This window comes from Xiphias gladius, chromosome 22, assembly GCF_016859285.1.
Source record: "Xiphias gladius isolate SHS-SW01 ecotype Sanya breed wild chromosome 22, ASM1685928v1, whole genome shotgun sequence".
In the NCBI taxonomy this organism is placed as follows: domain Eukaryota; kingdom Metazoa; phylum Chordata; class Actinopteri; order Istiophoriformes; family Xiphiidae; genus Xiphias; species Xiphias gladius.
This window is the reverse complement of record NC_053421.1, coordinates 9,400,720-9,428,111: the sequence shown is the minus strand read 5'-3', so window position 1 is coordinate 9,428,111 and position 27,392 is coordinate 9,400,720. Positions and strand designations below refer to the sequence as shown.

General features: G+C 38.8%; 1 protein-coding gene across 2 annotated transcripts; it reads left to right on the top strand.

The window, feature by feature from the left end:
- The first annotated feature begins 307 nt into the window (after positions 1-307).
- LOC120783719 (proline-rich transmembrane protein 1-like) lies at positions 308-25,467 on the top strand. 2 transcript variants are annotated; one of them, XM_040116872.1, is made up of 4 exons: positions 308-391; positions 1,685-1,977; positions 2,959-3,186; positions 24,275-25,467. In XM_040116872.1, exons 2-4 carry the CDS (start codon positions 1,837-1,839, stop codon positions 24,425-24,427), a joined length of 522 nt encoding a protein of 173 aa, XP_039972806.1. In that variant the 5' UTR covers positions 308-391; positions 1,685-1,836; the 3' UTR covers positions 24,428-25,467. The 2 variants fall into 2 exon arrangements, with proteins under 2 accessions (XP_039972806.1, XP_039972807.1); XM_040116873.1 differs by lacking the exon at positions 308-391 and having other exon boundaries at positions 1,673-1,977.
- Positions 25,468-27,392: the final 1,925 nt, after the last annotated feature.

Below are 27,392 nucleotides of genomic sequence, written 5' to 3'. Positions count from 1 at the left end.
CATTTCATCTAACACTGCAGTAAGCCAGTAGCCTAGCCACATTTCCACTGGATGAAAGGGTATTGTTGACCCGTGGTCAGAACTTACTACAGTGAATTAAAAAAGATCTTTTAATTCACAAAAAACCTGCAAGGGAGTGCAGGTGGCATATGAAGCGGCCTAGTTCGGCAATGAAGCTGATGATCAGTCAGCAACAGGCAGCGGAGATGCCGTAGTGATACTTGTTGAGGGTGGGTTGTGCCGTTGCTGACCCGGAAACAGGCAAACCCAAGGAAGGATACATACGGAAATTGTAAACATTAAACGAGGTAATGCAACCCGTGTAGCCATCAAATCATCCTCTTTTGACAGCTTTGAAACGTCAATGAGGGACTAAAGCTATGTAGGGATGGTAAGTTCTAGTTTTTGTCATTTCCCAGGTAGAACATACGTAATTCTCCCTTCATATCGAGAGTAATGAAGTTGCAAAGCACCGAAGCATAAAGACAAGAGCAAAACGTCTTGTCTTGGGTGTATGAAAGCCTGAGCATGATAAAAACCCATGAGTAGTATGCAAGGCAGAGTAATATATATATATATATATATATATATATATATATAAATATGTATAAATATGACGTAAAAACTCAGTGAAGTGAACTTGTCGTAACAGGAGACGCACAGGTGTAACTGTTCCCGTTTCAGGCAGCTGCACCTGTGCTTCCTCTGCTCTGACATGTTTCGGTGTCCGCGTGTCCGAGAGCTCGTCGGTTTTAGAAATGCTCTGGCGCCATCTAGTGGACTCTTATGTGTATGCATACATTTTCCATTACATGTTCATACTCGTCCACCCAGTGAGATGGTCCTCCAGCCGTCTGCACGCCTTGATGTTTCTCCAAAGTCAGCATTAGCAATGCACCCCGTGGCGGGTGAGGGGAGAAGCGTGACTTGACCGGTCGCTTGTCTACGAGTTCACCTTGGCCAGGGGCCTACATGTACTTGGGGCGGCCGTAGCCCATATTACAATAGGAAGGGCTAACACTTCCAGGGTTTTGTTTCCCAATTAATGTAGTGAGAGACCCAACCCTCGGCCCCTCCCTCTATATTTATTGGCTCAGACAGCAACATCAAGTTAGCCGTCGGTAGCCAGAATAGTACCGGAAAACAGACGAATTTGGTTTTAAAAAAAATAATAAAGGCCTAAGATGTTTAAAAACAATGGCAATGTGTATTCAATTCGGAAGTATAATTACAAACAAACAACACATTTTTCAGTGTTTTCTTTTTTATTTTTGACAATATGACTCCCGTACACTTCGAATTCTTTATATCAATATTTGCATTAGTTTGGATCTCTGTACATCAATAGCAACATCATATGCATGCAGCAAACGCACATGCCGATTATAAAGGTAAGGGCAAACTTCCAAATTATTTTATATAGATTAAGTAGTCTGTTTTAATCAGCAACTTGACAGCAACAGCGGCAATTACATTTAGAACTGCCATATCAATGTTTTTTATTTATATTTTCCCCAGACTTATAAACTATTAATTAGACTGCTTATATTTCTTTTGCCAAGAGTTTGAAGAATTTTCGCTGAGGCCAATTAGATTTGTGCTTTTAATTTGAAAATAATGACGGCAAGTTTCCTATTTATTCTGCGTCACTTGACACTAATGAGTAAATCTGATCGCACCTCAGCAGCTGGACAGTTCGTCTTGCACCAGCAGGGGTGAACTTAGAGAAAGCCCTAAATCGGCGGTGGAAACTTACCATTAAATACTCCGGTGGACCAGGGGGGGTTTTCTTTTTTTTTTTTTCTTCTGAAAGCCCAGAGACCAAGCTGTTGCGTTATGGACCCCAGCAAGTCTCCGAGCGCTCCTCCACAGGAATATGCTGCTGAGAAGTCCTACACGGGCCAAGTGCCCCCTCCGGCCTACCATGACAACCCGGGGTACCCTCAGTTTGGCCCGGGCTACCCGCCACATCCGCAGGTAGGCATACCAACGCAGGGCATCGCGAACAAAGACAAATAACACGTTAGTAATAACTCTGTGGCTTTACAAGATTTCATAGGATGCTTTTTCTCTGTTCCTTTGTCTTATGTAAACACTGCCCTGCACGATAGCAAGCCAATGTCAAGATATTTTTACACAGTTTTCTTCGAAAGCTCTCTCTTAATTTGTGTTAATGTGGGATAGAAAAAGAAGAATTCGCAAAGCAGTTTGAACCGCGCTCCATTCATTTACCGATGCAATTATTACAAAATCAATCCTCTATTTGCGGGGCGTTTAAGAACTCTTCTTTTCTTATGAAGGTTTTCACTGTTTTTACTGTAACATTTTGGTCTTAGAAGGGTTTTCGGAATTTATTTAGTTTAGTTGAATTTATCTGGTCAATTATTTACTAGACGTGTGAACTTCGATCGTATCAAGATAATGTTTAATAAAACTCAGAAACAGAGTATCGCAGTTTCTGCTTTATACGGCCGCAGAATCTAAATATCCAAGTTGAACTAGCACAAAAAATGAAACGAGTAATAACTGCTCTAATTTGCGCTGGTCGTGACCTAATGGCCTGTTGGATGTAAGCCTACGGGACCACTGCTGTCACCACTGTGGTCACTAAGAGCACAAAAAAATCAATTCAAGAAACTTTGTTCCTTTATGGTGAAAATGGAGGCAGGTAAGGGACAGCTCTATTAGTACTGGTAAACCCACACTGAAATATCCAATGAAGTTCCCCTTCCTCTGTGCTTGATCACAAATCACTGAGACTTGTTTCTGTCAAATCTGAAATCTGAATTTCATCATCAGGCCAAATCTTAGTTTAGCTTGTTGTGAAACCTCCCACTTTTCTATACGTACCACCCACCCCTATTCTTTTGGCATCCTCTTAGTTTCACTCCACTTTTTACAGACCTCTGTTTTACTTGAAAATGAGTTAGAACTGTATTTCATGTCTGTGGCCTGCAGGGCTTTGGACCTCCACCACCTTATGGGCTTGCAGAATATGGCCAACAGCCGTATCCAATGGGTCATCAGTACCCAGCACAGCAGGCCGCCGTCACTGACCAGCCTACAATGTACGTGACTCGAGGCCCGCTGGCCGAACCAGTCAACGACTACTTGTGTTACTCCATCTTCACCATGCTGTGCTGCTTCCTGCCACTTGGAATTGCTGCCCTCATCTACTCCATCTTCGTGAGTTTGATTCTCTCATATTTACACTCACCGAGCACTTTCTTAACAACACCATACTAATACTGCGTAGGGCCTCAGCTGGCCTCTTTGGCCTGGACTCCACAAGATGCTGGAAACACTCCTTTGGGATTCTGGTCCACGTTGACATGATTGCATTAGCATGTAATACATTTAAAACCCTGGTAGACGCAATGAAGGAGAACCTTCATATTCAATTGTGCCGTGGTACAGACATACAATAAATGCAGACACAACTAAAATCAAATAAAAGAAGAATACGTTGCTATATCAATTAAAGCAAGGTAAAAATAACAATGTTAAAAGTAAAAGTATAGGAACTGACAATGAGACAAATATATAAATAATTAAGACAATAATAATTAGCAATTAAACCTTGGAACTGCAGGAGTTTTAGTGAGGTCAACTTAATGTTTTGTCCAATCATATTCCAAGTTTGTGGGGCACAGTAACAGAAAGCAGATCTTCCTAACTCTGTAAGAATTTTTGGCACCTTCAGGGTGAGCCATGTCTGTGAACCGGTATGACGGCTGCCAACATTCCAAGACAGCAGGGCTGAGCGATCAGGGGAAGGTTATGTAAAGTAGCTTTATAAATAAATAAGAATAAATACTGATCCCTCCTCACTGATAGAGCAGGCAGGCTTGTGTTTTTGGTGAAGTCGGCAATGGTGCATCCAACAACTATCTCCAGTGAGGAATCTTAATGTGGAGTTACATACTGCATCTAAAGGTTTGAGGATGGTACTGGTCGCCCGCTCATAAATAACATCCCCGTAATCCAATACAGAGAGGAAAACTGTGTCAACAATTCTTTTTCTTGTAATTAAAGGAAAACAGGACTTATCTCTAAAAAGAAAGCCCAACATCAATCTCAGCATATCAATATTGCTTTTAAAAGTTTTTTCATCGATATAAATGCTAGATATTTATAGTATTGCACTCTCTCTATTATGGCATTATTAACAGAAAAATTTTCAAAGCTACCATAGTCAATATTTCTGGCATTTGAAAATAACATCCATTTTGTCTTTGCACAGTTTAGGACCAGTCTCAAGTTATGAAGGTTTAAGGAGGTTTAATGATAGCTGTAGGTTTGAAGTGGCAGCATGAATAGGATCTGCACAAAAATAAAGGACCGTGTCATCTGCATATACATGGAAGTTAAAATAGTACAACGAAGAGGTTATATCGCTTATATAAATAGTAAATAAGCTTGGTTAAAGGACAGAGTCTTGGGGAGCTCCCTTTGTAATGGGGAGAAAAGAGGATTGAAAATGACCAATCCTGACACTGCAACCTATCGGAAAGATAATTCGAAACCACTGACAGCTAGCATTATCAAAACCCAAAGAAGGAAGTTGTAAATGTGGAGACTGGTCAACTGTGCCAAAAGCTTTTGTTGAATTGATAAAAAAGGACAGCACAGTGTTATTTGTAATCTAGTGCTTCAAAAGGTGCATACTTATTTTAATCTGAGTTAAAAACATTGGTAAAATAACTTAAAGCTAATTCAGGAACAGGGATTTTGAGAGTGTCAGCGAATGGACTTGAGTAAATGTTGAGTAAAAGTTTCTTCTGACCGCTACGTGTGAATTAGTTTTCCTCGTTTTCACATTTCTAATGAATGCAATCGGGCAGTGATCACTAACACCAAGTATCTGAAGTGAATTATCCTGCTGGAAGTAGCCGTTAAAAGATGGTAAATTGTGGCTATAAAGTGATGCGCACGTTCAGCAACAATACTCCGATATACTGCGGCATTCAAACGATGATTGATGGGTATTCAGGGGTCCAAAGCATGCCAAGAAAATATTCCCCGCACCAGTAAACCACCACCACCAGTCTGGACCGTTGACATGAGACAGGTTGGGTCCAAGGACTCATGCTGCTGACGTCAAATTGTGACCTTACCATCTACGTACCTCAGCAGAAATCCAGATTCATCAGACCAGGCTACATCTTTCCAGTCTTCAACTGTCCGGTTTTAGTGAGCCTGTGCCCACTGCAGCCACAGATTTCTGTTCTTGGCTGACTGGAGTGGAGCCTGACGTTGTCTTCAGCTGTTGCAGCCCATCAACCTCAAGGTTCAAAGTGTTGTGCTTTCTGAGAGGCTTTTCTGCCCACCAAAGTTGTAAAGAACGGTTATCTGAGTTACTGTAGCCTTTCTGTTAGCTCCAACCAGTTTGGACATTCTCCTCTGACCTCTCTCCTCAACAAGGCATTGCTATTTACAGAACTGCTGCTCACTAGATGTTTTATGTTTTTGGCACAATTCTGCAGAAATTCTAGAGACTGTTTTGCATGAAAATCCCAGGAGATCAGCAGTCAGAGAAAGACTCAAACCAGCCGGTCTGGCACCAACAATAATGCCACAGTCAAAGTCACTTTCATGACATTTTTTCCCCCATTCTTTATTTGATGTGAACATTAACCGAGGCTCCTGACCTGTATCTGCATGGTTTTATGCATCGCACTGCTGCCACATGGTTGGCCTATCGGATAATAGCATGAATAAGCAGGTGTACAGGTGTTTCTAATAAAGTGTTTGGTGAGTGTATATTCTTCACAAACTGACACACAGAGCAAAATTTACCCCAAACCCAGATCCAAGTCATTTAATTCTGCAACTGTGCCAATATAGATTCCACCCTGCAGCTGAAGAGTGCACATTTTAAAATATAATATGAAAAAGGGCCATTAATCAGCTAAAGAATAGCTAGCTGAAGAGTTTTCTATTTTCTCTGCCAAAGTAGTATTAAATCATTATAGCTGTAGGCCATATGATGTGATAAGTTGGAAGTCTTGTATTGTAAACATTTTATTAAAAAGCCAGGAAATATTATAGAAATAGAACAGGAAATTGGAAATAATTAATACAGGGGACAGCAAGATCCGTTTGTGTGTTGGATGGATGTGGGTGTGTGCACGCAAGGGTGTTAAGTTTGGGGACGTGAATGAGAGTTGCTGAAAGTGGCAGAGGTCCCCATTCATGGACTGTAGTTTTAATACTTGAGAAAAGTATCTAAACTACATTTAATATTTTCTCAAGTAAGTTATTCATCACTTCAGTGTAGGATTTATTCTCCAATTTATAGGCAGTCGTGTATTTTTGTTTTGTGAGGTAATTCAAAAAGTTAACGAGTTTGTTTTTACACTGTGACTCACAACATTTATAGGCATAAAAGAAGTACACACTTGTTTAAGAGGAAAAGTTGGCTGATTGTTTCCATAAGGTCGACTTTAAACCCTCAGAGTGGAAAAAACCCTTGTGTGACTTCCTACACATTTTCAAACAAATTAAAAGCCAAATATAAAATTTGTTAGGCCCTAAAACTTTTTCGAGTCTTCCTCACACATGGAAAGTGGACTTTTTTGAAGCTTTTAAGTTACCATGGAATAGCTTTGATCAGGTCATTTCCCTTTAATGTTTCGATTGCATACTGCAAAAAAAACCATCATCCGAATTCAATTGTTGCTCGAGCTTAAACAAAGTGAAACTAGGCAAGATGATATTTTCCTGAAAGCCTGTATACTTGATTATACTCATACACGCAAGCTGTATATACTTAACCGTGTAATGATGTACTTTATTTGCTCCCAAAGTCAGGGTATTATAGTGTGTTTAGTCTTTGTGTATGTCAGGGGTATGTACTGGTGACAGACAGCGTACAGTGGCATATCTTCTACAGCAGCAGATGTTATACTCTCTTTTTAGACTCAGCCCACATTTAATATCCACCTTGACAATGGAAAGCAACACACATGCACATATCATACCTGCCTTTGACAGCACTGCCGTTTACATGGAAGGCCTCTCCAGCTCTTTATTTATGAACAGGTGTTGGTTAATATGTACAGAGCAAAAGTCCTGTCCTGTCCGTCTGCATCTATAACCGAGTAGTTTGACTGTAATTTGGTGCAGTCACTCAGACAGCAACCTTGTGGTTTCTGCTTCGGGGGCTTTTACAGTAATGAGCAGATACTGTATGAGGCCCAAGGCTGCAGGACTGAGCTGACTGCATGCTGATGCAAGGAAAGGGAGTTAACCCGTACTTTGTTTGTGTGACTCTTCTCATCTAGGGTATTTGATATAGGATTCACACAAAGTCACACAACTAACAGTTTGGTTTGGTAACAGCAGATTGACACTTCAACGTCAGCACATTGTTTTGAACCTAATCTGAATGAAGACACTTTTATATAAAAAACATACCAGTATTATTGAAGAAAGCTATATTATGGCAATACTGAATGGTATTATAAAAAACAAAGGCTTCCTTTTTTCATGACTGTACCATTGCTTCAAATAGAAAAATCTACATGGGTTGTACATAATTGTGCATATAAATTCAGCTGATACAGCATAAATGTACAAAGCTGTGAAATAGGCACCTGTTTTTTTTATTGGCACTGATGATATTGGTACATATGCAACTGCAAATAGCTACAACGAGTAACTGTTCAGAAAACATGAACTTCAGCATGTAGAACGTTATGTAAGATGATGTCAACAAACTTTAGTCAGTATGTTTATGATGACCAGCTGTTCCAATCTTTAGGCATTAAAAGCAAAAGATGTAATGTTGACCAGTCCAGCTTCCTTTTAAGGGAGGATGTTTTACATTTCTATATTACAAGTTTCTGTTATTTTTTTCTTATTAGGCAACATATAAACCAATACTGATAGATCTGTGATGAGCCAAAATTGGCTGAGCCTGCTTGTTGTTAGCCAAAAGTCGTTTACATTTCGGTGAATCTGTTAGCTTCAAGCAGTTCCTGTTTGCCTTGTTACCATAGCTGGACAGACAACAATCCCGTGACTACTCATGACACTGAAGAAAAGTCTGAATTTGGTAATTAAGAGGCAGGAGCTGAAGTCATAAGGAACACTTTATTTATGTGGGGTCTTAACTGAGCTACGGATATTTATTCTTGAAGGACAGAGTATAACTGTCACTGGAAGGAGTTAGCTGTCTTCAGCAGTATGAGACTGGGGTATGCTAACCCGTATGTGGCACTCCGTCACTGCCCACCTCCTCTCTCTCGTCCACTGCACATACTGCTATATAAAACTATAAAACACAACACATGTGGAAATCTAGAACTAAATAGATACAGTATAATGTTTCAAATGTCAGGTGCTTAGTAAATATCACGTATCGGCCAGCCATGTAATAATACGTTCCAGATAACATTAAAAACTATTTATAAAACCTAATATTGTTTTTGATATTTTATTTTTCAACTAATTGCTCACTTAATATATGTAATTCACATTATTTATCAACTGGATAACAATAAAATGCTTCAGTTTTAGTGAATTTAGTGAAATTTAGAAGTCATTTATTGAAGTATCTCATGATGGTCTAAATGCGCCTTTTAGACCCTAACCCTTCAGGGGCGAAAAAATAAAATATTTATTATTCTGAGGGGTTTAACGGGATGGTTCACCAAAATTACACAACAGATTTCAATCTCTCTGTCAACGGTTTCCACTAGAACTACTATCTCTCAAAGAAATAATCGCTATAAAAATAGTGAATTCTGTTATCCAAAATATCCTGTGACTACCAAACCAGAAATCCCTTTCTCTTCTGTTGTATTGAGGTAGTAGCAGAAATGTCAAATCTCAGAAAACCTGTGCAAATAAACCAAAACAATCTGCCTTGCTAGATATCACTAGAGGCAGGGCTAAGTATCACACATTAGTATTTTTTGGTTCTGACCGAACTGTGTGTGTAGTTTTCAGAAACTATCAAATAACAAATGCTGGCATCAAATAAAATTTTTTGACTGATTTTAGAATTTGTTTAATTTTTTTTTTTAACTAATTTTGGACTATTTTCTGTAGGCAAAGATTTTGTCAGCTGCTTGTGTTTAGACACTATTTACTGTACATTCTGAACATTTGACTTCTTCCTAGAAAATCATTTTAATATTTCTTATAGTACTAAAAAAGTTTTGGTTATCTGTACAGAGACTCATTATTTGTTGATGTTTTTTTTCTTTAATTTGGGTGAACTGAACCTTTGAAAGGGTCATATTAAAAGACATTAAGTACTGCCAAAAAACAGCTTTAATGACAGCTGAAAAGTATTGGTATTTGTGTTTGTTGTTTTCCTGCATTACATTAAAACAACTCTGTCATTACTTCACCTATGCTGAGGCCTTCACCTGATTAAAACATGTTCTCAGTCCTTCTGAGAAATCACTGGTCCAGGAACATCGTATCGTAACGTCGGATCCCACACACGTTAGTACACAATGCTGCTGCATGTATCTCTGCAGCTCAGTACGGGGACTTTCACAGAATTATCTGATGTTTAGCACTTTACAGAAAAGACTGAATCTTTAATTGCTCATGGCTGTCGAACAGACATGGCAAGATATAACATGTCCCCCAAAAGGTTAAAAACAGAACTTAAGTGTTGGTTTACATTCAGATTTAGCTCATTTAAGTTAAACCTCATGGAAAACCCCAGTATGATTTAAGTTGTTGCTTTATTTACTTACAGTCTGGCTACCGTGCCCTCCCAAGCTTCCTTTTCTTTCTAAAAAGTTACTCAACCTGAACTCTCATCCTGTTTCAATACAGCAAATCACATGCTTTCAGGTTTTGCAGTAATATAATGTCCAACATATTTCACAAATATTATTCAGATCTCTTTATAATAACTTCTCAGGCAGACACTTTCCTGCTTTAAAACATTCGTCTCATCATCTTGCTTCTTTGCTTTCAGTGAATATATCCTAACAAGTTCACTCTTCATAAATTGCATCCTTATCATCAGTTACTTTCGCTGCTTCAGATCTTGTGATAAGACGTGAAATTTATGAAATGACAAAGACCTTTGCAGGGTTCACCATAACATTGCCTTGTAGAGTCAGATATTTGAACAGGAGACTGAAACACACACAGAACATTTCACAGATCAAGTTATTTCTTAAGAGAACAGTTCCATTCCTTTACATACTCACTTTGTGAGATTCTAGCTGCATGAATGAGAAGCAGAGCAGTGTTGAAACAGAACATGCATGAGTGTCCAAGAGTCACTTACTGTGCATTAAGAAAGTATTCAAGCCCCTGTACTTTTTTCATATTTTATTATGTTGCATCCTGCAACTAAAATCATGCTAAAATCTTTTCAATTTCAATTTTTGAAATTGTTGCAAATTTATTATGTTTTATAGGGTTCAAGTCAGGACTCTGGCTGGGCCACTCAAGGACATTCACAGAGTCCACCCTAAGCCACTCCTGTGTCGTCTTGGTTGTGTGCTTAGGGCCATTGTCCTGTTGGAAGGTGAACCTTCGGCCCAGTCTGAGGTCCTGAACACTCTGGACCAGGTTTTCATTAAGGACATCTCTGTACTTTGCTCCGTTCACCTTTCCCTTACCCTGACATCATGATGCAGCCACCACCACGCTTCAATGTTGGGATGGTATTGGGCAGCTGATGAGCGGTGCCTGGTTTCCTCAAGAGAGGAAGCATAGAATTGAGGCGGAACAGTTCGATCTTGGTTTCATCAGACCAGAGTATCTTGTTTCTCACAGTCTGTGAGTCCTGTAGTTGCTTGGTCACCTATCATACCAAGGCCCTCCTCTCGGGATTGCTGAGTTACGCCAGCTGGCCATCTCCAGGATGCTACGTGGTTATTCCGGACTTCTTCCATTTTTTTAATGTACGAACAACTTATTGTGACAGTATCAATGGATCACAACTGGGATCAACTTTTTAAGGCATAATCAGGCATTTATTCAAGGCTGGAGGTGACTCTACTTTATGATGTATTTGTATAGTTGCCTGCGGCTTTTTATGCCTCCACGCATTCTTGTGAACGTGATATCTCAGGACCGTCTCCAGGGAATTTCCTCAAATTTTGCACAAACGTTCACTCGGACTCAAAGATGAACTGATTAGAGTTTGGTAGTCAAACATCTGGAAGCTTCTCCCATCTCCACAAAGGATCTCTGGAGCTCAGCCAGGATGACCATTGGGTTCTTGGTAACCTATCTTACCTAGGCCCTGCTCCCCCGATTGCTCAGTTTGGCTGGGCTGCCAGCTCAAGGAAGAGTCCTGGTTATTCCAGACTTCTTCCATTGAAGAACTATGGAGGCCACTTTGCTCTTGGGAACCTTCAGTGCAGCAGAATCTTTTCTGTAGCCTTCCCCAGATCTGCGCCTCAACACAATTTTTTCTCTGATCTATGCAGGCAATTCCTTTGACCTCATGGCTGGGTTTTTGATTTGTTATGCATTGTCAGCTGTGAGACCTTATATAGAAAGGTGTGTGCCTTTCCATATCATATCCAATCAATTGAATTTAGCACAGGTTGACTCCAATCAAGGTGTAGAAACATCTCAAAGAGAATCAAGAGAAATGGGAGGCACTTGAGCTAAATTTCAAGTGTCATAGCGAAGGGTCTGAATACTTATGTCAGTTTGATATTTCAGTTTTTCCTTTTTAATAAATTTGCAAACATTTCTAAAATTCTGTTTTGGCTTTGTCATGATGGGTTATTGAGTGTAGATTGTTGAGGGAAAAATGAATTGAAATGATTTTAGCATAATCAATTGTGAGAAAAGTCAAGGGGTCTGAATACTAGTACTGAATACTAGTATTTTGACCTTAAGTGCCATCAAAAAATAGATAAACTCTCTAAAAAGGACAGTGAAATGTCAGCTGAAAAGATATAATGTATTCTGTTACCAAAGTGTATTCTTGCAGTTTATTTGCATCACATTTCAAAATAGCTGCTTCCATATTCAATGAACAGTGCAGAATTAATGGAGATAATTTTCAGTTGGTAGTTTGGTAGTCTGGGACAAGAACAGATACCATAAAAAGTATCTGTTACAGTACAAAGCCATGTACGTACTGTAAGAACCTGTCTGTAATGTGCACAGCCGTAACAGATTGTTTCAAAGATGCATTTACACAACTCTGACTGGATGTTGGGAGATGAGACTAATACTGTTAAATTGAATGCACTTCTGAGGTGAGTGGCTGCAGGTTGACTGGAAGAGCTGATTGTGTGATAAGTTGGGAGTTTTATTAAAGCTTTAGGTTATCATAGCAGGTGTCATGGAAATGTATATGTCTAACAAATAAAAGGTTTATATTTAACACGGGTTGAAACATTTATTGCCCTATTACAATATAATTAGTCATAAAATGGTTTATTCTAAATTTCTGATGATATTTTTTCTTATTTATTACATTATGTGGTCATGTTTTTAGTTCTTTTTAATAAAACAGTAACCAAGACTCTTTTTAGCAGGTAATATTCACCCTATTATTAGTACAGCTGAGGCTGATGTGAGTGTCACTAGTTCTTATTGTAAGTATTTGGTCTTTAACCGAAGTATTGGTTGAAGTAAAATTTTGGCATAATGACGGCACTAGATGAGAAGTTAAGGAATCACCAAATTATTCGAATTTGCCATCTAGGGACCTTGAATATCTCTATAATATTTCATAGCAATCCGTCCAGTCATGGTCCAGATATTTCACTCAAAACAAAAAATGTGAACCTCATGTATTCCTGGAAAATACAAGGATATAGGGGGTTTACACTGTAATCAACAGTAGAATGAATCCCAGTTTGTTAAAAAGTTGAAAATCATTTGTTGATCCTCAGTGCAGCAACATGAGTGACTTAACATCATGTTCCCGTTGTGTTTCCTGAAAGGCAGACTTGGACCACTGTTGTCGTCTGTACGTCTCGGTGTTCCTGTCGCTAATGTAGTTCTCCGTCACACTTTCTGCCATCCCTCTGTTTCAGTAAAATGTCTGGCAAACAGAAAAGTTGCCCACCCACATCCCACATTCTCTGATGTGAATAAGCCCACTCCCACTCAAACACTTCTATAGGCCAAGCCAAGAAGTTTGATGGAACACTGAAAATGCACAAACACCAACCTGCTGCAACCTAAATGTTAGAATCTCCCTTCAGAAACAGCAACCCAGTATTCTGAGACTTTTGTTTGTTGGATCTTCATGGCCTCATTCTGTTCATATCACATTGTAAATTCTCTTTCAGTACATGACCAAATGAGTCTTATGAAGTACTCACTACAAAGTATGAAAGAGGCTAACGAGCAGGAAGTTATCTAATGTTTCCGAATTTCTGGTAAGACTTTCTCGCTGTATTTGTTGCGTATAGCATTCCTAAACCCCTTATTTTTTCCTGGTTTGTTATTGCTCATGGAAATGTTTTTTTTCACTATGTAATATTTACATAATTATGGTGTTATATTACATGCTCCATAGTATGCAGTTCTGTCTTCACTGCAGTTCCACTCACAAACACTAACGTTTAAGTTTTACTGAATAATTTCAGTGAATGCCTGTATCTGTAAATAGCATTTTAAATAGCATGAATGGTGGCCATCACATGGTCATGAGGATCTAATCAGTCTGGCAGTATAGAGACTCTTGCTTGATTTTCCTTGAAAAACGAAAGAGAAGTAGTGCCAGAGAGGAGGGAAAGGGAACAGTGCTTGTTAGTGTTCCTCCCCAATCTTCTACCGAGCCGTTCTTTATAAATCGATGGGAGTGGATGGCTCATTGTGTCTCTACTATTCTCTTATGTGGCTACATAATGAGGGAGCTGGATGAACTGGGAGGAGATGGAGCCTAGAGAGATTCAGAGGAAAGAAGAGAGGGGAAGTAATGAGAGAAAGCGACAAAGACTCTGAGACTGGCAGTGAAGAAAGACAGGAAAAAGAGGGACAGAAAGAGAGAGTGGGAGATGAAAGTTTTTGGGAGACAGTTCAAGAGACAGCCATATTTTGGGTTGTGTGTGTCAAAGTGTGTGTTCTTGCGTCAATTTGAGAGTTTATAGCTGGAAAATGAAACAGAGAGAGGCAGAAATGGAAATGAGATAAAGTGGTAATAAAAGAAGAGGAGACTGGGTGTGGTGGAGAGATATAAAGCTGGCTCCTGGCATCTGTCCCACTTAACATTCTCTCTCCGGTATTAAAAAGACAATGGACAAGAGAGCAAAAGTGACTTAGGCTATCGAGAATTCAGTAGATATTCAAGTTCGTATTTTTCATCTTTAATTTCAAGTTCATATTTCCCATGTTAAGTCTTTTCTGCTGAAAAACATTATATTACTTTGTAAATGTCTAATAAATGAGAAAGCTTTTCTGTTGGACCCAGGATGAGATGTGGAGAGTTGCAATGCTGAACACTGGAGTGACCAGACAAGTGATGCTTTTGTCAGGGTTAGATATCAGCACTCTGTCTCTACTGTCAAGCCACTCCTCACTTCTATGGCAGCATCATCAAACAGTCCTTTGTTTCCCAAAACATCAGCTTTTCGTCACAGCTTAGCTCTTATTGACAGTGGATGAACACCCAGACAGTAACTGGGAGGGGTGCTTACAGTGTGAAGCCATGAACAGCACTTCTTGTCATTCTGCAGAACCCCTCTGCCACAAGAATACTAAAAATTATCATCAAAAAGTATAGGAAAATTGCTTATTACACATTATAGATTAAATATTTCACATTGAAAATAGCATTTTAATTTGAAAAGGATTTTTCTACCAAGAACAAGTGAATGTAAACAAACAAATGTGAACTGTCTTACAATCATGGTCTACAAGGCAGCTATAACTAGTCACACATGTTACACTTATCATAACAACCAGGCATTTTACCATGAATGAACATATCAGAGCTCCCTGCTGAGCTGAGTGACCAGACTAAGTTTGCCGGTTAGCAAACGGTTGTCCATTATCAGCTTTTCCATCATTGAACTTTCATAATTTCTCATTTCTCAACGTTTCCATTTCATAATTCCACCTGGCAAGTGCACTGTGGATGAGAGATTGAACACAGCCATCTAAAACCGGCTAACTATCACGATGAGTCCAAAAATGATAACATTAAAGAAAGCGTTGTTTTTCTAGAGCATTGCATGATGTTACGCTGCCAGCTGTAGGGATTCAAGTCCCAGCGTAGGCAGCTTTGTGTTAAACCACTGAGCTGCAGAGAACAACATGAGGGCAAACACCTGTTGCCTGCCAGTCAAAATGGCTGCAAGGTCATCAAGTACTCTGCAGCATGTGCTGGGAGAGGACGTAAATGGAATACACCATCACAACACTGCAGGCTTTAAGGAAAATGTCAGCCAAAGCAAAGTCTCCTGATCTTGATTGATCTTGAAGAAAGCTCTAGTTAAGTTCAAAACAAGTAACCTGTATCTCAATATAAATGTATTCTGTGTTACAGTTGAAGGCAATTTGAAATGCTAAATTATCACGTACTGTAGCTGTGATCACAGTTAATGTAAATATTTGTTCAGCAGGTTTTTCCCCAGCTCAATATGACAAACTACCTAACCACAACAGGATGGCAGTGCTTACCCTGATCATGTGTGTTGGGGGTTTGAGATTCTGCAGAACAGGAATAACCAGACTCAGCTCTTCATCTGAGCATTTCAGTTGGGCAAAACTAATGTTAAATTTCAATTGTAGCTTTAATCTGACTGAAGTTATGTAAGCTTGACCACTGCCAATGCTGTAAACACAACATTGACATTTTATCACATTGTAGAGAGTTTATGGCTAATGTGCTGGCAAACAGTTGCCTGTTTACACATTCAGTAGATATTGAACAACACTAGCGCTCATGTGGAGACACGGATTTAATACTGGACTTACATTTCTGTCCTAATGAATTGAAGTCCAGTATTAACTGTTGGCTGCTAAATATTCCATTATGTTCCCCTCGCTAGTTGCCAACTTTGACTTTGTGTCATTAGGTGCTTTATAGATAGGGTACAGTTTGTTTCAGAGCTTTGTCACTGAAAACAGCTGCCTGCTGCAGCTGGAAAGCAGATTGATTGCAGGCCAGAAAACAGAGCTCTGAAAAAAACCAAAAGGGCAACTGCAGAGTCTGGTGAAAATTTTCTGTGGGCACATCAGTGTGAGCAACCCCTTTTACATTACAAATAGTAATATGATCCATTATTACCACAAAAATATCGATTGGTGCAGCTTTAAATTGAAACAAGCCATCCACTCATCCTAGCTATGAATCGCTGTGACAACTGACCTGTCACGATCAGTGTTTCCATATATCCAGTGTCTCAGCCCTGCTAATAATGTAGTGTCTCTTTTTCTCTTGGGGGCAAGCAACAGGCACAAGCTCGTGCCCCCAGGTGGCTCTGACATCAGAAAGCCAGACTATAATAAATCCCAGATGGGGGATTTTAAAGCCCTTCCTAGTGGACCTTTGAAGTTAAAAATCACACAGAGCTCACTTTAAAAAGGCAGGCGTCCCTGAAATAGGCTGCAGCCTTGAGGCTATGCCTGTTTAGCCTAAACAATAGCAGCCCCATGAGCCCTGGTTACCTAAAAAATACCAGCAGGACACACAGCCTCTGTTTCTGCATCTGTATGTAACTGTCTTTAGTATGAAAATAGGTATGTGTGTGTCAGCCAGAGACACAGAGAGCAGTGGCACAGAGTGTGATTCATTTCCACCATTGACTTTGCCATCAGCCAATCAGATGAAGGATCAGAGCTGAGTCAGAGGTCACACCATGGGAGTGAAGGTTAGAGGTTGGGGATATTCGGTCGAGGTGTCATGAAATGTTCCAGCAAATGGTCAAAGTGATGGTAAGAGTGTTTGGTGAATGACAGAGTCAGTTGCAGATGCAAAAAAAACGTGTTTGAGTGTGTGACAGAAATTTTACCAGAGCTGGGTTAAAAAGTCGATTTTCAATTAGTCAAGATCTTTATTTGAATAATAAAGATCGTGAGTCTAAAAATCCAAAAGATTAATCCTTGCATTTGTGCATTTTCACAGTAAACATGTACGTCTGCAGTATGCAGTGGTTACTTGTTGTAAGTGGTTCATTTAGTGCCGCATGACGTATAGAATGTCTACTCTGAGGAAATGGAGTTATTACAACGTGCACAAAATGTGTATATTTAAGTTAAAAAGTAACGCAGGTGATAGCTGGCTATTTTAGCCGCCTTGAGTCACAACAGTCCTGTAAACTGTGACGTGAATAGTTAGAGTCTATGAGGACCCGCAGCAGTTTACAGGACTGTCGTGACTCGGGATGGTTAGCTGACTCTACGACATCTACGAAAAAAAAAAAAAGACTCTTCACACTGATCTGACGTCTCTCTGACGTTTGTTGAAGACTTGACTTTCAGTTTCTGTCCTGTGTGTGCTCAAAGTGATCATCAAAGTTGACATCTGTACATCTGTTACTGACACACTTTGTGTACTTGTATGGGACAGTGTTTATTTTTTAAAATATACATAATCATAATGCCCTTATCAGGGTGCAAGGTTTTATTACTCTTAGTCAACTGTTTTGTACATGTTGGCCTAAAACATATATAATGTATCGTGTTTTAGTCATTTTGTTTTTGCCAAGGAAAAGAAATCCTTGGTCCAGTTTTATAACCAGGAAATGTGCCAATAATGGGCACAAATTTATATTCAAGGAAACAACAGCGCAGCTCACTTGTTGAATGTAGAAGAAATTTTAAATAAATTCTTTAGGCAAGACACTACAGGTGAATAGGGTAAAATTTTAACTAATAGATGTCAACTTATAAGTTTTGTATTAAAAATTCTGGTTTTATTTTGTTGACATATTACAGAGGTGATTTTGGATATCTCTTTTTATCACCCCATAAATCAGAAAATACTGTCAAGAGCCATAAAAAAATCTATTTTCACCATGTTTTTAGAGTCAGGTTGTGAATGATATATGAACAAACCCCTCTGAAAAACCCTCAGAATATAGATAGGAATAAAACTGGGAAGTTTTGTGCATGTAAGTGCTACTGAAGTGGAGATTTCTTGCTCAAAGATGATATGTATATATGATAAAATAAAAATGTGTAAAATAAACACCTAAATATGTATTTTGGACGTTTTCTTTCTACTAGTCTGAAAGAGGACATGTTATGGTAGCAAAATAACTCAGCAAAATAACTAAGCTCAAAATTGACCAATGCATGTTTTTGCCTGTAGTGTCTCGCCTTTAGGTATCATTGCTATTGATCTGGTGTAACTGAATCATCAAAAATTCTGAATTTTTTGAATTGAAATGAAATCAAATTGAATCAGTGCCAATATCAAGCCCTAAATGTTACCGTGTTGAATTAGCAGACTTGTCTCATGGTGTGTGAGAAAGGCCCTGCAGGCTTTTGATATCTGTTCCATCCTCTCTTTCATCAGCTCTATTCAGTTCTGCTCTCTGCGATTTTCTCACAAATATCAGCCCCCCTGCCATCTCCTACCCATCTCTCTTAACAATGACTCAGACTAATTTTGCGAAGAGGAAGAAGACAGACAACCACAGACAGACACACTGACGACGAGACAGACGCACTCACAGGAAAGAAGATAGTCAGGCAGCCAACTGAGCGGCAGCAAGAAGGCTGAGCCAACAAGCATCAAATACAATTTAAGCACAAGTGCATCAGTCATTTAGGGCTAGCAGGATATGGGAGACGCATTCAAGCAGCAATTCCGCAGGAGTATCTTAGGAGCTTTTATATGCCTCCAAGTCAAGAGATTTTCCTTTATTGAATAAAACAGCTTTCAGTAACAAATCCTACAATATCAAACTTTCTTTACATGGCATTTAAGAAAATTCTGTATTCTTCCATGGAGCTTCAATAGCCATTCTTTAATTTTTATGTCCATAATTTCTAGATTTCTTTCACTTCTTTTATGCAGAGATGTAAATAAGAGATGGATCCCTCCTCTGCTGTTGTCTCTCTTCCCTTCTACCCCTGAGTCCCCTGTTAAAGAAGTCTTTAGTTATGCTTAATTTTTCTAGTAATTACCTAGATGTTCCCTATGAAGAATTGTCATGGAAGAAAAGCTCAATTTATTATTCCAAATATAAATTTGTTGTAGTTTTGTAATTATTATTTATCTGAATCAAATTTGTAAGTATAGAGGGTGCTGAATTTCTGATGTTGTGCTTTATAAATGACGTTGACCTGACCTTAAATGAATAAGGCTTCTTAGTTTCATAGCTTGAGGAAAAACTTATCTTATGTAGAGCATTGGCCCACATTAGTTGGAGTATTTACGTGATAACGGGGTGTACATATTTTAATCTTAGAGCTACCAGCAGAGCGGTGCTGAGTGTTTCTGACTGTTATCATATATCAGCTACTTTGGTGTAGAGGGAAGGTTAAATACCAGACACATACTAACTCAGCTGTGATAATGTCACTCAGTATAATTGTTCCGCTGGGTTTATTGACATTTAAAATGTTGACATTTAAATGTTTGATTTTTTCTGCAGTCTTGTAATAGTTGTAGTGAGATAGCATGTGAATTGTACATTCAAGAGTCGAGTTGAAAGAGCCAAGACATGCCTTTCAGAGTTACAGCATGAGTTATAGTTTTATATGAATATGCTTTATTCTTAAATCAAAAATGCAAGTTTTCAGGGTTTTTTTTTTGGCTCAAGTGGTAATTTTCTCTGCATGCAAAGGGCTATTAATTGATAGCCCTTTTGTTTTTAGTTTTTTTTACAGCATCATACTGAACACAGCCACTATTTGTGCCAGATGTCTAAAATAAAGATATTTTTACCTTCTGATATTCAACTGCGAAACAATTATACAGTAGTTGTTGCAAGTGTCAGAAGGCACTCACCACAGACTGTTTCTGTTGGTCTCTGACTGACTGGGGTTTTTTCTCTAAAATGGAATTTAAGAAAAACGCCAGCAAAAACTGAAAGTTATCGAGATTTCAACAGTTTTTCAGGGCAATTTGGGGATTTTCCACAACTTCACTGTGTACATCCATACTTTACATAGCAGTGACATACCACACACAGTATTTTGAAAGCCACTGACCACAAGTACTTGCCCTGTGAAAAAGACCTTTAACAATGCACTGAATACCAGCTCCACGCTGCTGCCTAGCAGCTGACCTCTGAGCAGTGGGGAGAGGGTCAGAGACTTACTGATACAGAAATATTGCTACGTTTCGTGCATCAAATTGTAACAGATTTCATGATGTCGTGGATTACTTTGCCTCAAAATTCAGTCGAACACGTTTGCTGTATTTCATCATCACTAACTATAATGAGACTGAGCCATGTAAAAATCTAGAAGGAGAATGACAGCCCCTAAAATTGACCCAATTTGAGGGGCTTATATGATTATAGTTGAGTTTAATCATTATTAGTAGGAAACATTTTTTGGGGCTAAATCAAGGCATTGAGAGTAGATGTGACCAAAGTATATATAAAACACATTTTATCTACTAGCTGAATTTCATAGTCATGAACCAGCTAAAATTCAAGACCAAACATGAGAGACCACACCAATAACCAAGGATTAAAGTAAAACAAATTTATTTGACTAATATTAAACAACACACAAATTTACTGGAAGATATGTAGGTCCAATGTATGAGTAACGAGGGGAGTGCATGAATGTGTAACAGTGTAGTGTAAGCAAAGGATAAAGTAAAATGAAACAAAAACCTGAACATGCAACCAAACCCAAAATGCTGCTTGCTAGGAGGAGAGAGAGAGAGAAAAGTGGCATACCCAGCCCTCTTATATAAGCTAGCAATCAGGAGGAGTTGCTTCAGATGTAGCTCATCCTCCGTCTGGACACACCTCTGCCACTTTGACTGCATCCTGCCGGAACAGGAAAAACACACACAAGGAGCCCCAAACAGAGTGGGAGGGGAAGTCGCAATATCATGTGGCCCCTCAAGATTCAGTAAACCAGCTACGTGTAAATCTCACATAGTATCGGTTGTTTTTTTACAGTACAGAAAATACATTTAACAGTAAAGGAATTGTATGGATTAAACACAATGAAGCTTTTAGTGATGGGAACCACTGCAGTCACTGGGAACAGCTCCAGACAGCATCTTTCCCTGATTCAAGTTTCGGGAAAGAATCGCTCTTGTTTGCACAAAGTAATTGAGCTGTCTAATTTTCTTGAAACATCACAAATTATGTTTAGATTTTTAATTTACTGGAAGCAACTGGATGTTTAAGAAGATGAGAACAAGTGAAGTGGCCGTGGCAGATTCATGATCCACTTGGTGTTATGAAGATGATGTACAATCGTCCTTTGTCAGGTTTCAGTCTTCAAAGATGCTCTCATGCCTAATGACCATTAGCTTTTAACCGTTCGGAAGTGACAAATACAGTAACCTAGTGTAGTTCAGGGGTTCTTCAACTTTTTGTGGCATGCCCCCCTTCAGAAGCCAAAAAAAATTCAAAGAGGAGGAAATTAGATGAGAACAAAAATAAGTGTGTGTCTGTCTTAAAGGAGTAGTTTGACATTTTTGGAAAAATACGAACAAAGCTATTATGAAGCCAGTCAGGAGACCATTATCTTAGTTTAGCTTCAACAGTGGGAGCCGGGCTGAACAGCTAGCCTGACTCTGTCCAAAGGTAACAAAATCTGACTTCCAGCACCTCTAAAGCTCACTGATGAACTAGTTATTGTTTAATCCGTACAAAGACCTAAGAGTGACTTGTTACCTTTGGACAGAGCCAGGCTAGGCATGTCCTCCTGCTTCGAGTCGGCATGCTAAGATGAGCTAACCCACTTCTGGCTGTAGCTTTCTTTAACCTTTCTTTAACATTTAAGATGACGCAAAAGTTACAGTAAGGCCTTATTGTGTCATGCTTGAAATATATACAGGGCAGCTAAGCTCAAACATCTACTAGTCTGGATGGCACTCAAATAGAAAAAAAGAAAATCTTACTTGAGCCGCATTTAAAATGTAAAGGACAGTGGATTTGGACAATATCTGCATGACAAAGAGGACAGAACTGCAAATACTGTGAAAGTATAGTATATGGTGTAGTTCTGTAACATTATAAAATTAGGAGTTATAATATTTTTATCCATGCTAGGAATTCATTTTATAGAATGAATGAGAACGAATGTGTTTTTTTCTATTATGAGCTGATGAGTTTTATAATGTTTTATAAAGTATCCTGTGGCACATGTTAGTGTGTTCTTTCCAGCTGATGTATGTGAGGCTGAGTTCTTTCAGATATAAGCTATAAATCTGTCATGGTTTAAAATCAGCTAAGCCGATAGGACAGGGGTTTCTTTGTTCCCTTGAATGGTATAAAAGGGAGGCTTCATTGTTTTTTCGGGGGAATGTCCACTGACACTCCGCTTTTGAAAGTGAACATTCCACTATGTTGTACAATATATATTTTTATACACATCTACCACAGTGTTTTGTGTGTTTACTATTGAAGAGATTCATGCCATTTCCACGACAGTACACACAGAGATGTAATAGGGGTGTTTGAGTAAGAGTGTGATTTGATTAAGACCGTGGGCTGGTCTCTCATTAAAGAGCTTTATGCTCAAATCTAATAGCGTAGTAGGTTTTTATAAAATTACCTGACCAGTGTAACTTCATTTATCATTTTTTTTAATAAAACAATCTTTGTATGTCCTTTTACAGAAATTGCTCCCATTGTTGTGGTTCAGTTTTATTGTCACAGCATGTGTCACTTACTATCTGAAACCCTGCTTCCTCCTTCATCTACATACCGCAGGGTACTTAAATTGTTTAAATGAATAAGTGATTAAAGCTGGACTCATTTCCTGAGTTTGTTTTGTATGAAAAGGGAAGGTGTGCATTAATGTGGTATGCAATCATTATATTCTGTGCCATAAGCCCTAAGCAAAACGTGCTTTGTAAATCTCACAAATTACAATTTACCAAAAGAACAGTAGTTGGCGAACAGCATTACTGTGTGTATCACAGCCACATTTGGTAGTAAGTCAGTTTGAGCTGATACTACAGGCAGTACTACTACAGTTTTTACAAAAATGGCTGGATAGTCGGCCTGGTTTCAGCAAGTTAAACATCTGTTGTTTCACTTCTAACTAAAGCACAGGCAATGCAGGTTATCCTGCTGATTTACACTATCTTTCTGTTTCTGTGACAGATTTGAAGTATGGCTGCCTGTTAGTCCTTGATCATATCTGTGACTGGCTGGTGGCAAATAAAAACACTTTGTATAGATGCAGGACCGGAGTTGAGAGAAAAAGATGCATTTTTAAATGCATCCATGTTGCTACTACATCATCAGTAATGTTTCATGTCCACACTATATCATTGTGGACGCTCCATCATACTAATGTTGTTATAAAAACTAAGCAACCTGTATGGTATTCTTGCCAATACTACATGTTTCCCCTTTTTAACTGTCAAAATATGAAACATTCATTTAATTCTATTTAAAGAGGCTGTGATCAATATCTTTATATTAACAATGAATCAACTGACTGCTTCTGTGTGAAAGTTGCCACATGAATTGACAAACCAGCAGAGGATTATCTCCTGACTTTGCAGTTCCCCTCAGTTCTACGAAGAGTTTTAGCATCTTTCAGCTCTTTGTTTTGGTTATCCAGTCCACAACTTTACTGTTTTGGTTCGGTCTCTCCGCTTTGATCAGAGTAGCTATTGGCCAAAGCAGGATGTTGTTTTCTGGGAAAAGGCTGAAAAAGCCAACTTTAAGCTATGTTTGTGGAGACCAAAAACTGAGCTAAAGGAGAGTGAATATTGGTATTACATTCACCAGGTGGCCAGAAACATTACTCAAGATGAATGATAAGGCAACTGTTTGCTAACAAGATTGTCATATCTACCTACCCTTTTTCATTTCAATACACTCGGGGGATTTTTTGCTTCAGCTGCATGTGGTGTGGTATGACCAGTAGTGTATAGTGTCTAATGTTGGCGAATGTTAGCAAACTACAAATTGGTTACATTACTGAGTTGGACTGCCAACTTTATAGCCCTTCTCTTTGCTGTTTAGCAAGTTACATAGGCTTGCTTTAAACTCAGTATGTTAGAGTGAAATGCGGTATTACTGCAGATGAGGCCCTTATAATACTACATACTTTGATAATCTGATGCATATTTCTGGTACACCAATCTAACTTTTTTTTTTTTTAAAGTTGAAAGAACATTAGTTAGATTTATTTTTTCTTTTTTTTTTAACAGAATATTTTGTTTTTTACCCTCACTCATTTACTAAATATTTGTTCTCAACTTTAGGCCCGTGAAGCCAACCACTCTGGGGACCAGATAACAGCAGAGCGGTGCAGCAGGATCGCCAGGACACTGAACCACGTGGCCCTGGGACTCGGTATTGGGGCCTTGGTCCTCTTCATTGTCTATGCAGTGGTTTTGGTGGCTGTCAGTTCCTAATAATCTGTTTCAGCATCTTTCCTATATCTCTAGTCCCCATACTCTGCATCAGGTAATCAGACCACGTCAGGAACATTACTGGCCATCGACAACCATTTTCATTGGAAATGTGTAACCCCGAAGACACCTGAATGGCTAAAAGACCTTTAAAAAGTTATTGATATTATTTTCAAAAGTAGTTGGCCACTAATTGTAAAGAGAGTGCAGCAGGCCTTTACATGTAGTCCATTACTCTCCAACACTGGAGAGAGTAATCACTACAACTTTCCAAAGATTCATGTTTCATCAACATTTTTTGTTTGTGATTTGCTTCTTATGTTATCATACATCAAAAATCGACATTTTTTTTAATGTAAAATATTTTTCAACTTTGATGCCTTAAGAGTTCAGCCTCCTTTCAGTGTTGCTTCACCACACACGCAGACTTCAAGTATTATCCAAAAAGAGTTTTACAATTTGTATTCAAATAACAAATGATTGTCAGTTCTGCCATTTAAAGTGATTTGTCTGATTGCACGATGGGAGAAATACTGCTGCCCCCACAGCAGAATTGTTGGCTGTAAATATGCACTAACACTCTAACCCTCCTAAAAGTATGCTAACATAGAATTGCATTTTAAAAAAACTAACTAAGTTATGCTTCAAAAATACTCAGCGAAGGAGAGATTTGGCTTTGTGAAGCTTGTGCTGAACAAGTAAAAAAAAAAGACAAAGAGTGAGCCTGCCTGTCATTAAAGGGTCTCTGATCTGAGAGTGCACACTACAGAGGGAAGGCCTCTTCTTTATTCCAGCTGAACAGGAGTGCACAGCTTCTCACAAAATCAGCAGAAAATTAGCAACAGTGGAGCCAATATGGCTGACACAGCCAGTTGCTCACCCAGTGGCTCTGGCTCTGTATTTTGAAAGCTTCGGTGTGTTACATATCACTGGCCTGGGTGTTGTTTGTCATGCAATGTCTGTATGTTCTTTTCTCAGCGAAAGCTGAAAAAGAAAGATCTTACTGTAGAACAAATTTCTTTATAAATAAAGTTCAAGTATATTGAAAGAAAAACCACTTGCGCTGTCTGGTCTATTTGAATTATTTTTATTTATATATCAATTTTTATTTACAAGGTTTTTCGCAATTCATTAGAACAGTCATCTTGCTGCTGCAAAGGCGAGAGTGGAACTTTGGAAAAATAAAACAGCAACTTCAACCTGCATCTGTCAAATACAGTATAACCATTGTACTAGACAGTGAATGTACTCTCTGGAATCAAATTAAAGCAAATTATTTCCTTATGGGCTTTTAAATACTGGTGCCTCAAGTTGTAATCATGGAATTTTTATCACAGTGCTTCTGTGTACTCTTTAAAAGGTACAGTATGTTTTACCTCTGTAGCCAGTGTTTGTGTTGGAGAGATTCATAGTGGCTTAATTAGAGCAGGTTAGAGGAGAGAAAAAATAACCAGCTGCCAGTTTCAGGTTGACTGCTGTCTTTTCACCTCCCCTAAGTTCATTACATGTTCACAATCCCATCTCCAGTCTCCCCACCTTACCCTCTACCTCGTCTTTACCTTGTCTCTTTGATCCATTTGTCTGTTACACTGTCCTATTCTTTACTTCCTGCTTGACCTGTACACTTGCCCTTATATGAAGTGACCTAATACCTTACATGACATATTAATTCCTAGAGCTGACATAAATCTAATAAAGTTAGCATGGTTTGGTTTTCACAGAGAGCTAAAGAGGTGAGACAGGAAAATGGTCATCTTAGATGCACGTACAGTACGATGAGGAAGTCCTAATGATCTGCAGGAGAGTTACAACTTTACTATGTTGAAGGGAAAGCACCCTTCGTTTAAATGAATCTTTTTCTGACATGGCAAAGTGTTAGTTGCGTCAGAGATTTCCTGTAAAGGATGGGCCTGAAGAAATATCAATGTCAAGTGTCTGGAAGTCATTATGAGCTTCTGGAATTGTTCCAAGGCTGTTATGGTAAAAATGTGTCACATTTTCATGCTCTCCCAGCCCCAACCTCACACTTCAGCCGTTTACTTTCTCTCCCATTTCAATCACACTCTTCTCTTCCTTCCCCATCCCCCTGCTCATTCCTGCACAAATCCACAAATATCTTTTATCTTACTCTATGCTCTCTGTCCTCTCTCTCTCCCTATTCTTCTTCCTTCCTTTGAAAAATACTGACAAAATAATGACATCATTACTTTTCTCTTATCTAATACCAGCCCAATCCTACAAAATGGTCTCCTCCTCATTCTCTACATTCTTATCTACAGCCATTATAATCCATCAACATTGTCAACACTGTTACTTTCACAACACTGAAACCCAGATGGGTGCTTCCGTCTTACTGTATTTTTTCCTATCGATATTAAATCTGACTGGCTTCAACATCACTTCAGATTAATCTACTTTTTTTTGTAGGTACAGCTTTTGCTATCACTATAAACTGTTATGAGTGCTTTTTGCTTGTGACCATAGGTTAGCATCTTGTCTGTTTATTGCTCAAAGAGTTTCATTTTCTCCTTCAAATGTCTGCTGTGGAATGATTTTTGAATATAATGAAGCAATACAACTGGTTTGTCCCTATTTTTTAATGTATTTACTTATTGTGACAACTCGTATCAATGGATCATAACTTGGATAAACTTTTAAAAGCATAATCAGGTATTTATTCAAAGCTGATCACGTGGCTTTCTGTCATGTTTTCTGTTTAAGTTGTGTTTGTAAAGTTGCCCATGGCTTTTTATGCCTCTGTGCCAGTGACAGCTGTGGCTGGAGGCATTATGTTTTCGGGTTGTCTTTCCATCAGTCCGTCCCATTGTTGTGAACGCGATATCTCGGGAGCACCTTGAGGGAATTTCTTCAAATTTGGTACAAACATTCACCTGGACTCAAGGATGAACTGATAAGAATTTGGTGGTCAGACTTGTGGAAGTTCCTCCCATCTCCACACAGGATCTCT

Excerpts from the sequence above, each read along its gene's own strand:
- LOC120783719 (XM_040116872.1), top strand. The coding sequence starts at position 1,837 with ATGGACCCCAGCAAGTCTCCGAGCGCTCCTCCACAGGAATATGCTGCT. Across the intron at positions 1,978-2,958 it reads GCTACCCGCCACATCCGCAG|GGCTTTGGACCTCCACCACC; the intron begins GTAGGCATACCA and ends TGTGGCCTGCAG. Across the intron at positions 3,187-24,274 it reads CCCTCATCTACTCCATCTTC|GCCCGTGAAGCCAACCACTC; the intron begins GTGAGTTTGATT and ends TCTCAACTTTAG.